The sequence below is a fragment of the Phalacrocorax carbo genome, chromosome 8, assembly GCF_963921805.1.
Source record: "Phalacrocorax carbo chromosome 8, bPhaCar2.1, whole genome shotgun sequence".
Lineage (NCBI taxonomy): Eukaryota > Metazoa > Chordata > Aves > Suliformes > Phalacrocoracidae > Phalacrocorax > Phalacrocorax carbo.
In genome coordinates, this window is record NC_087520.1 from 34,888,454 (window position 1) to 34,901,501 (window position 13,048).

Consider the following 13,048-nt stretch of genomic DNA (forward strand, 5'->3'; position numbering starts at 1 on the left):
ATTAAAACTCAGCATTAAGCAAATATAAAACCTTTGTTATTTGGGAGTGGATGTTTTTAAGCTGCTGTCTCTCAAATTATGATCGGGCATCTCTTGCCAGCTCTCTACCACACCAGCTGCCAGGGCATTCCCAGCAGAGAAGGGCAGCACCGCCGATACCAGCCTAGGGGCTGGGAGACTCTTCAACTCTCTGCTCTGTCACAGCCTTTCTGAATAGTCTTGGGCAAGACGCTTGCCTCACACCTGTCCTGTAAAGCTGGGGTAGTAACATCCTCCTCCCCACAGGCATGCAGAGAGTGTAAATTGGTTACAAAAAGGAAAATGTTTATATTAAGTAATGAAATACAATTCTTAGAAAGCTCCAACTGAATGGTTTTACAAAACAATGCTGTGATTTTGGTGTTGTACCAGCCTTGCCACAGGTGGATTTGGTTTGAAGGACCCATTTACCCAAACCACTGACTATGTGGTGCAAACAAGTTCTGTAGTGAACCAGACAAGAGGGTGGTTCATGTTCCCTAATTGTTTGCTTATAACAGCAGTGTTTGGAATTTAAACAAAGTTGCTTTGAAGGTTAATCCTCCTTCCCTAATCTGACTCCCTTAGGGCTTTAAAGTTAGCATTTGACCCCTAAATATATACATATATCTATAAAATAAATACATGTGCAAAAAGTCCACCATACTACATACACATGCACACAACAGGCACAGATGGACCTGCACAAGGACCCATAAGGTTTTGGCTATGCTAGTGCTGAAAAACTTAGCAACATTTTCTTTTAGTTTTACTTTTAAAGGCATGAGAAAGGTTTAAGGCAAAAAAAAAAAAAACCAAAAAACCCAACCAAAAAACCCACAGTTAATGTCTGTCACAATTTTAACAAAAAAATAAAGCTGAATTTGCCTATAGAGAGAACTTGGTGCTCTGCATTCATTTAAGATACAACCATCCACCAGTGTTCCTGGCCTGGAGCTCCAGCTACTTTACATACTGAATAAACATAGTTGCCATTAAATAACCTTAGCAATCAGAGTCACAGAAATTACTTCATCAGGACTGCACAGCTAGTGCTCTTTGTTGATGCACTTTAGAAATTACACACTGCAGAAAATTAAAAACCTGCTATGGAAATCATGAAGAGCAAACAAGTTGCCCCTGACACCAAATACTCCAGACACATTGAGAACAAATCTTTAAAGTCTTTTCCTGGCATAACTACTTTGAATCATCATCTTTCCACAACCCATTCTCCCTGCAAACTACTGTTACACAGTCTTTCTGTACTTAAAATCTCCTTTGTAAACAAAGGCCACCTTCAAAAACTTTCTGTTAGACCAGGTTGCATTTGCGATTAGAAATATGAGAAAAGCAAAGTGATCGCCACCCGTGCGACCTGTTGCTGTTCTCTAGTCTGAGCCCTTGTGCTCAATAATTTGCTGATAACAAATCCGGTAACATTTTTGGGAACCAGTTCCACTGCCCGTGCTGTGTTACTGAAAAATGCAGGACCACCACAGTTGTGTGGCAAAAGCATTTATTTTCATTAATAAAGCCAATTGGCACCTCTAATGTTTTTTCTCTCTGGTTCCCATTCTTTCATTTGTTCACTTCTTAGTATCTTACCAGAACAGACATTGGTTCCATCGGGACTATTCACGGGCTTAAAGCGAAGTATTTGCCTTAGGGCTGTGCTCAGCGAGGGGTTTAGAATGACACACAACATGCCTGTCTAGGACTAGGGCTGCTGCTGTTTCACTGGGACTGCACCTAACAGCAAGTGTTAGGGTGAGCAGTGAGAATTCACTCACCGAGTGAACCGAGCCCAGAAACTCACTGGGAGTTCCCAGGGGAGGAAGGGCAGCAGAGCCAGTCACTCCTGCAGAGAGGGCCCGCTTGCTGCCCATGCTTTCTTTTCTCATGTTTTCTGCAAGCCAGTAAAAGGAGGTCCAAGCACAGTGACCAGTATTCCCCTCGGAAATCAATATGCCTGCAGAGCTTTTTCAGGAGGCAGCATGGTGACCTGTGGTGCACCGTTTCAGTTTGACTGTTTTTATCAAGGGTGAGTCAAGCAGCTGCCAGTTGTTCATCCTTCCTCCCATGTTTGACATGCAAGGTGCAGCTCTTGTGATCATTTCCCCCACATTATCTCACTTTATAGTTTTCATATTTTTCGGTGGAAAATAAAAAGTGATGCATGCTTCATATTAAGAGGGCTTTCTGTGCAAATTGCAGCCATGGCACGATAATTTTTCCCAAACTGCACTTTTTAACACTATTCTACGTTGTCTTTTCAACATGTTAAAAACAATGACATATAATTAAACACAAATTGATGGGGCAGAAATAATAACTGAATAACTGCAATTAACTGTACCAAAGAAATACTAGAGAAATCAGTTATTTGGTCTAAACAAGGACTCAAATCTACTAATCTGCACTGAAGAAATAAATGCTCTATATGTTAAGTTTTAGGGGTTTTGTTTTATACCTCTTGTAGACGTATTGCGCCAGACTTCCAGATGAGGGGACGAGACTATGAGTGAAGAGTGCCCTGGAGATTGCGTGCAGTACTTTTCCTGGGTCAGAACTGGATTGATCTGAGAACAATAATTATGAGGCTGACATGTATGTTCTCCTTCATCTTGCTGTTTGGAGCAGCTGGGCTCGTTGTCTTCATTCACCTGCAGGATCCAGAAGAAATAGTTCATCAGCAGACAGCAGGTTAGCATTCCTATTTCTGTTTGACTCACTTGCTTTTTCATGTTCAACAATTTGTACTTACGCCTTTCACATGTTTTACATATTTCACGGGTTACCTTAACAAAGGTAATTTTTTAAATGAAGGCTATTTTGAAACTAATTAACAATTTCGTTTTAAAAAAAAGGGAGTTTGCTTAAAAAACAGTTCCAAGAACCAATTAACTGATTATGCAGGGATCTTTGCCAAGGTGTTCAGGGTCCAGCTGCATGGAGTTAATTTTCTGCTAAAGTTGAGACCAATTTCTGCTACCAGCTATACCCCTATAAATATGAAAATGAGAAATATTGCCAAAAGTTAATTTCCTGCAAATACATGCCTCTGAATCCCCCTTTGCCTGTATATGGTGTTCAAGGTGTCATGAAGATGCAAAATAAGAGATGCATAAATGAATTATGCAAGAAACATCAAATACTTTGGGATGCATTCCTTTAATGCGCTTAACTTCCACTAAACTTTTCATAACTTTCATTCATATGCACACCATCATCCTGTGCTACTAACTTTGGACTGTGACTGCATCAGTGTGAGAACTAGAAAACTGTGGGCTCAAATAGTGGTTTCCTTTTAAATGAGGGGCACACAAGAAGTATGAAAAAGCATAGATCTCTTGATTTACTTACAGTCACTTTGTCTTTGACTAAGGCCATAATGAAGGCTGATTTGGAGCCTAGACAAATGTCAGTGCAGTTACTCCCGCTCATAATAATGCCCCTGTGCACTGAGGTTTGGTCACTGTGTTTGCTTTTATATGCACTGAAATTCTCCTTTGACTAAATATGTGCTTTATAAAAAGTCTATTCAATTGACATCTTCATTGTAAAGTGAACACGACTGTATATATTTTAAAGTATTATTAACATTTTTAAAGGAGCTGTACCCTAATACAGATAACTCTTAAATAATTACATTAAGTGCTAATTTCTGTGTCCAGGTTTATTAAGTGCTTATTTCCATGTCACTAAACAATCTATACTTTAATATGGTTATTATTTAGTCCAACTGCACACCATTTTTGAAAGCAGCCACTCAGCTGAAACTACAAAAATAATGATTCATCAGTGTTATGCAAAGCAGAGAATTAACCAGCCGCTTCAGTGTTTCGCAATTTATTTTTGCATACTTAGATGCAATAGAGTTTACAGATTAAAACTGGCGGTACTGGCCACATTCGACTGAAATTGGCCAGTAGATTGGGGGTGAGGGGAAAGACATATGGACAGCAAATGCAGGCAGTACTCTAATGCACCTAATATTGTGTAACTTTATATTGACAAGTTAATTCTTTGCTCCTGAAAGAGAAGGAGTTTCTAGTGTCTCAAAACCAGTGCTATTTCTTCTCCATTTTTTCATTATTGGTCCCTCATCTTGACCTATCGTACCCCTGTTCTCTCTACTATAAACCTTTGGAATGCCGTCTGCTGATTGCAGTACACTGTGAAGTGATTTCTGAGAGGGATGTAACTGTAGAAGGGGATGCTTAAGCACATTTAAATAAAAGTTTGAACAGAACTCCTACCCCCCAACAGGGAAACTCACTCTGTAACATACGCGATTGCTGTGGGCAGGGTTCTGCATAGCTAAAACATGACATCCCAACGATGCTATTACTGCCAAAGGTGTGTAAGCAATTGCTCAATTCTCACATTCAATTACTATTTATGTTAATAGGAACCAGACTTTACCCTTGAGTAAAAGGTGCTCAATACAATTACTCTTCTTTCTATTTTCATGTGTGTTAAGTGCTTTCAGCTCCCAGTGGATTCAAACTCCTCACATCCCCTGCTTCTGAAAATGATACCAGTTATCACTAAAACACACAGGAAAAAATATCCATTCATTTCATTAAAAAGACAGGTAGGCATGTTTCATCACTAGACAGTCTTCTGTGAAAATCTGTCAATCACAAGTAACATTTTGGCGAGCTGAGAAGAATCCTTCCCTCCCTCTGTTCTGGGTGTTTCTCCTTAAAAGGGCCTGTTTCTAATGGAGATCAGACATTGCTATCATTTGCTTGTCTGATTGCTCCCTCAATAGAATCGAATAAATGCATGTGTCATTAAGCTAACAGATTCAGATAACAGATTCTTCATGGCAAAGTTTTATTGGATTAGCCATTGCTTTTGTATTTACCACGTAGTTACTATGTAGCAAAACATATTTGCCAGGCTCAGAATCTCATCAGGAAAGCTGGAGAAAAATTCAGTAACATTTATTTTCCACTGAAAAGCAGCATAGGATAATTTTGCATTGTCCAAAAGGACATTTTTTCACTGTTAGTACACTCAGTCATCTTTAATTTAAGATAGTACAACTTATGAAACAAGATTAATAAAAATACTTCGGTACTTTAGTTTTATCTGTCTGTTCCGGAAATTGTTCTTGATTGCTCTAGTCCTAGCAAGCATGATGGTGAGACCTTGATGTACTACTTAAACCAGTATAAAATCCACAGTCATAAAACTTTAAGTAATGCTTACATTACTTTCACCGAGCAAAGTACTCCTGACAGTAGCTGTTTGTGTTGATTTGTTACTATTCATTTATTCTTTCCCTGTGCTTCACATTGCTACCTAATTGTGATGCTGTACCGAGAAAGCAATATCAAAGTAATTTTCCACAACATTAGTTACAATTTTCTTCTGATCTTTCAAGTGAAACAATCCCATCCTGTTGGCTTCTGTGAGCATATAAACCTTGATTACATTTATCTGTTGGAAACCAATGCTTACAAAGTATAGGTGCCCAGGATAGCGGGTGCAGAGCCTTTTTCACTGATGGACAAACATGCTGTCTGTGTAGTTTTATTTATATAATTCGCATCACTTTCAGCAGATATAAGACAGACAGCCATTTAGGGTGGGCAAAACAGATTTCCCAAGGCAATATATTAAATTCAGTAGATATTCCTGTGGTCATTAAAGAGACAATAACTTCACTTGCAGCAGTAGTTTTCTTGGCATCTATGCAGAGTGCTATTACTATGGAGAAAGCAGGATAAAGCAGGATAAAGCAGGGGTGTGTGTTGAGAAGTGGTATGAATGACAGTCATACGCCGTACAGAAACATAATGCTTGTCTAATAATTCTCCCTGTATAATTATATAAACTTGGCTTCTGCAGTGATCGTTACATTATTCTAAAACAGACACAGTAAATTATTTGTTTTGGGTAAGTCAAGCGCATTTGCACATGGTGTTCAAGAAAATTTTAATATATATATCCCCACCCTAATGCTAATGACTCTTGAATGTATATATCTCCTGTCTGTGATAAGATATTAAACATGCAAAAACTTTACATTAACTAAATGTGCAGCCACTCCATCACTGTGTTTGTCCTGGAACCACAAAAGCAGCTAGGAAGGGGCCTGTCCAGCCCTGTGGTTAGCAGGAGACATCTTTGGCATAATGGCATGTGCCCTCTCCCAGAGGATTTACAGTAAAAGAGTTGATAGGGCTAACGAGCACCCTCACAGCTTCGGTCAGGGCCACTGCAGTTTATGAGATCACTGACAGCATGGAGAACTTGGATTTGTGAGCGCTGCATTTGGGTGGTACAAGGGAGAGCAACTTGGACAATGTCAGCAAGTGAGGGAAAAGTCTAGAGGATGCAACCCATCCTGATAGTTCTCAGGTGGATTTCAAATGCCTACACGAACTTCTGAGCTGCAGACCAGCCAGTCCAGGGCCTGGAGACAGGACTGTGGTCATGGATATCAGGTGGGCAGCTGAGGTCATGAATTCCAGGACCACTGCTTCTAAGTTGGACCAGGGACACAGTATCTGTAGCTGTACTACAACATCTATAGCTGTACTTAAGACCATGTGCTCTACGGACTTTAGTGAGAAGAGATATTGTGAAATGGTATCTACTTTTGTAATAGGAGATTTTGCTAAATGAAAACCAGGGGAAGTATTAACATTCCTATACATCTATATGGTGAATAAGCCTGTGGGAAAAAAATCATTGGGTTTTTGCCATATGGTTATTGAATTCACAAACCTGTAAGAGTTTTCAGTTAGAGCTTTTAAGATTAATATATATGGACACACACTCCTCTGGGAGCTGGTAAAAGGTGGAAAATATATCTCAAAGGATGCATGTTGTGAAAGCTCCAAAAGGGAGAAAACAAGTAAAATGGAAATGGCTTTGCAGTCTGACTATATCAGAATTTTTAAGTCAAGTATGAATACACCAAGCCTGAAACTCAGCTGACTGAGATTCTGCAGTGATTGCTCTCCTTACCTCATCTACCAATTCCTAACATAATACTGTTATTTTCTTTATTTTCTCCTTTACTAGGGGTGTGAATGGGAGGAGAGGGAGGAAGGAGAGATGACAGAAGGGCTGGCATGTGAATGCTATTGCAAACCTGACAGCACAAGGGACCCCCTGTGCAGAAATCTTACTGTATATTGCAGTAGCCTTAGAGCAAATACCAATATTATAGCTATACTGAAATTTTCTTAATTACTTATTCAGAGCACATACACCTTGTTACTTACAAATTACAGTCCTATGCACATCTCCATGTTCGCTGTACATTTCCATAATACTTCCTAGTGCACAATGTAGCACTTGTTTATCATACTGGAAACTTTATATAAATACAATTGGAAATGAACTGGCATTGATGTATAATTTCAGAAGTAATTTTCCTATACTGTGCAACTTCTCTTTATAAACTGGAAGCCATTTAATCTGCTTCTCAGCTAACAGTGTCAGCAGAAATCATGAACAAAAGAATCTGAGAGAGCTGGGTTTGTTCAGCCTTGAGAAAAGGAGGCTCAGAGGGGATCTCATCACCATGTACCAGTACTTAAGCGGTAGCTACAAAGAAGATGGAGACTCCCTTTTTACACGGAGTCACATGGAGAGGACAAGGGGGGATGGACACAAGTTGCTCTTGGGGAGATTCCGATTGGAGACCAGAGGGAAATTTTTCACAGTGAGGACAGTCACCATTGGAATAATCTCCCCAGGGAAGTGGTTGACTCGGCCCCGTTGGCCACCTTCAAGAGCTGTCTGGACAGTGTGCTGGGCCATCTTGTTTAGACTCTGCTCTTCCCAGAAAGGTTGGACTAGATGATCCCTGAGGTCCCTTCCAACCTGTGATTCTGTGATTCTGTGAATCTGGTGACTGTAGCAGAGGCACGCTTTTCAAGCAGAAGTGGCACACTGTTCCATGTGTAAGGGCAGCTGCCACCAACTCAAGAATGGATGAACCTTCTGCAGTCGCATACTCTGAGTCTTCTTTAGCTGAACTTCCCACAGCAGAGAAGTTCCCTGAGTGCAGACTAGTTCCCAATGGTCTGCAGTTATCGGGATGAAAAGAAAAAGATCTATTGCTTTGTCTGCTAAGGCAAGGCACTTATAAGGGAAATGTGGTCTTATGAGTATGATATTCCCTTTTCTATTGCTTGAAATAGCTGTGGTTTAGACTGACTTTGAATGTGAACCTGGTTAGTTTTTGCATTGGAAAGAAGTGCTGGCAATGACTTCATCAGTCTACTGCTGTAGGGCAATCAAACGCTGTCCAGCTGGTTACAAAGAAAACTCAACACCACAGTGCCACTGCAACCCTGTTCAAAAGAAATGCAGTCTAATGGTGAAAGCAATCATGCATAAGCTGTTTTATCATAAATAATATACAGAGATTGTCTCCTACAACACTTTTTCCCTGCTTTCATGACAATGCCGTATCCTTGGCAGTCTTATGAAAAATGCAGCATTTATTTATGACATGGTATTGAGAACGCGACACTTTTTTTTCCTTTCCTTTTTTTTTTACAGTTTCTGTTAATGTACTTTAGGAGTTAGAAAGTCAGTACTTTTCCAGCCTAAAGCCTATCAAAGTAAATACAGCTCTTAAGCTATACCATCACAGGCCAGCATTTATAGGACCATTATTTTCTGTCAACCATCAGCAAGTGCTTCACAGATTCAGAGCACTTCAGTGTTAGACTGTGGAATTGGGATCCACAGCTGCTCTGGTTTGTTCCTGTCCTGCCCTACTGCTCATAAATTGCGCTATATTGTGTTAAATTAGGCAATTCACCTGCTAAATGTTTCCACTTCCTATTATTACAGGAGTTCTCTGTAGGGAATTCAAGGTACCTAAGCACTGCAAGATTCTAAAACAAAAATGCAAGACTAAAGCGTATTCACTGAGATTATTACAAAATCTAGTGCTTACTGACAGCAGTTATAATTCCACCACAGTGGTGCACATACTCATCAGATGACTGAACTCAGATCCACTGCCCATTCATTTGTTGGCATAAAGTCCATGTCACCTAATCCCAAATGTATTTATCAGCATAAAAGGAGAGTGATGTAGTGCTAAATCACTCACATAATGCAGCTTCCACCTCCACAAATTTCACTATCCTCTCTTTTTCTGTGAGCATTTCTTCTCAGATACTGACTGGTAAAAAAAAAAAAAAGGTTTGATATTTCTTTTAAAGCCTACTTTTAAAAACTGTCACAGGTTGGCAATTCTTTTCCGTGTCTGGCAAAATAAAAAGTGACCTGCCATCTCGGAGCTGCATTCATTTATGTGCTTGGCAACATATCACAGGCAAAACTTAACTGCACTATGATTTGTCAGAAGACTCTCAGAGTAGCAGCTTTAGGAAAGTATATTCCTAGGGATCAAGTCTGGATACTTCTCACATTCCCCTGGAAATTTGAAGAGGCATTACAGAAATGTGCAAAAGTTGATCAGCAGACTTTAATTTCACCTCAAAACATTTATTCTAAATATAAGGCTGTATTGAATTTTTCATAGAAAATGTGTCAGTACTAGAAAGCCTCCCTCCATATGTCAGCTATCATTCAGTTTGCTTGATTTTTAAAACTTGATACCATATTGAGGAGCTTAGATACGTTTAAAATACTTTCTGGATTTTCTAAAGTTTATGCCATTTTAAAGGTGTTTTATAATATATGTTTCTATTTCTCAAAGTTATTAACGTTCCCCTAAAAGCTTAACCAAAACTTCCTCTCTCCAGCAATATCATCCTTTATCATTTACTAAACATTAATTTTCTTTTCATTATTTTAGTGGAGCTTGAAGTTAAAGGTGGATATCTTCTCTATTATGGCTTGCTTTGTGTATCAGCATCAAAACTGCCAGTTAACTACTGCTTTAGCACCAGTCAAGAGAGCATAAAAGGCCAAATACCTGATCTTGTATAGGCCCTACACAAGAACAACTTCTTGTGGACATCTTTATAATTTTCTCCAAATCAATAATCTATCTATTTTTGAAAGTAAGTGACTGCATTTGGATCTGTCACCACTTGACATACGCAAGGTGATGAACTAATTTTAATCATCTTCTGTACAGGCCCTATCCTACAAAATGCCAGCTCATAGCATCAGTGCAGAAAAGCACTGCAATGTCAACTAAGTGGCTTGACTGTTAGCTCTGCTCCAATGCTTGAAGTGCCTGAGGGTCAGAATACTCTGCATCTTGTAAAATTAAGTCCCATCTTTGTCCCTTTTTGGTCTCAGCCACTTCAGGAGACCTATGTGGTGATTAAGGGGGAAAATGCAGCAGGCACTTCCTCTGTTGCCATTTCTGCACATCAGGGCAATTCAGACACGCTTTCTCCCTCCTTTTTTTTCAGAATTGCTATCCACTGGCTGTTCATACCTACAGAAATGGAGTCTTTTGGGGCTTCTCTTCCCGCTTTTTAGTTGGAAACCACACATTTTCTCATAAAACTCTTTGCAGGTGCTGGATGTCTGATGTTTTGCTCTTTGTAGTGCATTAGCCAAGAGATCAATATTTACAGACTTTGGGTATTCCTAGACGATGAAAGCAAAACATGCTGTGCCACCGAGTATGTATGCACATACACAAGGAGGGTTACACAGGCTGGGAGGAAATCAAGGGACATCAAGTCCCTTTATGGAGCAGTGGAAACTGAACAACCTCAGGGGGGGAAAAAAAGCAGGTTGTGAATGAAATTCCTCATCCTTCAAGAAGGCGCCTGTGCTCCAGTGCCCTGTTCCTTCTCTATTCTAATTCATTTACCTTTCTCCTTCCATTGGGCATAAAGATTGGCAGTGCTGAGCTTTCTGTAATGATGGCACAGATAATGCTTGGGACAAACAAAGGTATATTTGGCTTTAGAATTATTTTAGGCTTGAATTCACAGGAGTCTGTCGATGGCCTGCACCTGCTGCAGTCATAGTGACTAACATGGAAGCAGAGGAGACACACAAATACTTTTTCTTCCAGCCAGGAGGACAGAAGGCACAAGCTTAAGCAGAGGAAATGTCATTTGCCCAGTTGCTGTTTGAGAGGGGTGGGAGGGGAGACTCCTTTTCTCAAGCTGTAGGTAGTGCACAACAGCCAAGATCCCACATACCAGTTTCCAGCTTGTTGGATTTTTTTTTCTTGACTTGTTTGACTTGACTTTATTTGTTAATAAAGTTCTGCACAGCTTAATGCCCATAAGTCAAACCACAGGAGAAATTATAGACAGCAAGCACTGCCGCTCTGTGTGAACTGAATGCAGATTTAATTGGGCCCTTCTAATTGTGCATGCAGCTACTAGGAAAAACATGATGATCCTTATCTCAGAGAAGAATACAAATTCCTCTCACTACTCCATTTTAAACAAAAAATGATATGTATACACCTGCAGGCAGATACCATGAATTTTATGCCATGGCAAAGCAATTTTGTAGTCATTGAGACTTTAATGTAGTTCACTGTTAATTGGTTAAAACTCATCATAAAGACTTTGGTGAGAACTTAAGCCGGGCTGGGATACCATTCACGTGCCCAAAACAAACATAAGCACCTCAGTCACCAAGTTCACTTAGATACTGTGAACAGCCAAGATTAATAGTGGAAACCAGTCAACTGATTTTTATAACCTGTAAAACTGAAACCTGCCCCTCCATTCATTTAGCTCAAGAGATGTTATTACCTTGTAAACAGAAGGCATCCTTAAGGCGCTGCCCAATTAAAATTCCTGTTCTGCATTTATGAGCTGCTCATTCTCATGCTATTGAAGGGAATTAAGTTACCCAAGAATATACAAAGTCAGGTATTGTTTAACATCTATATATTGATGATATGTTCAGTGCTGCATGTTAAACTAGCCATGTCACTGCCTGTCCCAGTAGCATATTTCACCAATACCTGCAGAATGGTTCTTGGGATGATTTATATTTTGTAGAAGAAAACTAAATTAACAGACCTCAGCAAACCATTATAACAACAGCATTAGGAAAAAAAGCATGTAAATGGGTGAGACACAGAAAAAAAAAAAGTGTGCAGGACACAAAGAAGGGTAGGAAAGGAGATGTGGGAAACAAAAGTTGAGATAACTTCCTTTCCTGTTCTTCACATTTGAAATTACTTAATGAGAACAGGTTTATGGGTTTTTTGTAGAAAAACATCCAGAGAGACTAGTTCTGCGAGATATTTTAAACATTTTTAAAAAGGAAAATTAAAAAATATTATTGAAACCAAAATGTTTAATTAAGTTAGAATGTAACAGAAAATTTACTGCAGCTTTACAATTCATGTTAATAGACAATATGCCCAGAATGCATGTGACTGAAGTTTCAAGGGGTGCTAAAATGGATAAAAGGGAAGTAGTAGGGAAAATGAATATTTACTACAGTAAATTTATGGTAGTTAACAACCTTAGAAAGAACACCTTAAATTTTTAGAAGTACTAAGTATTCCTAATGAACAATAATGATGATCTAATTATATTATACTTCCATATACAAATCTTTGAGACATAACATGTTCTTAATGTCTAAACATTTGCACATGATATTTTTGCTCTTGCTTGTTTCCAGAGATCAAATTATATATTCAGTATATTCTGATTGTTCTCTGCCTTTTCCTCTAAAGGCACTGGCTTCACTTCTTAATTGAGACCCAGTGGAGATAAGTTCACCACAACGTAATTTAATGAACTATGGAAGAGTTACCTTTTACTGCATGAAGTATCAAGCTGCATGACGGAGAAAGAGTATCTCCTAGGTGATGTTTCAGTAGAAAATAATTAACTAAGACATCTCCTAAAATAATACCACCCACACAAATGCAACCCTTTCCCCCCCTGAAATTGGACAAAACCTAAAGCAAGTTAATAAGCCAAGGACATAGTTCCTAAAAGGAGTTCAGGGACACAATTTCTTTCCTCCATGAAATCACAGATTAGAAATCAGAGACCTACAGTACAGATGAGTGAATTTTACTCTTTTTCCCCTTCAACTTCAAAGGCTGAATTTACTTGCTTTACCC

General features: G+C 39.2%; 1 protein-coding gene and 1 long non-coding RNA gene across 3 annotated transcripts in view; one reads left to right on the top strand and one right to left on the bottom strand.

Moving 5' to 3' along the window:
- LOC135314791 (uncharacterized) overlaps positions 1–13,048 on the bottom strand; it is a 179,696-nt gene that overhangs the window by 13,687 nt on the left and 152,961 nt on the right. For both annotated transcript variants that reach the window (XR_010374284.1, XR_010374283.1), the window contains exon 2: positions 2,492–2,684. This is a non-coding gene — a long non-coding RNA (uncharacterized LOC135314791). The remainder of the gene's footprint in view (positions 1–2,491; positions 2,685–13,048) is intronic.
- The window catches only part of CHST8 (carbohydrate sulfotransferase 8), a 149,874-nt gene continuing 139,441 nt past the window's right edge, over positions 2,616–13,048 (top strand). Inside the window, exon 1 of the mRNA XM_064459557.1 lies at positions 2,616–2,724. Coding sequence (XP_064315627.1) covers positions 2,616–2,724 — 109 coding nt within the window. The remainder of the gene's footprint in view (positions 2,725–13,048) is intronic.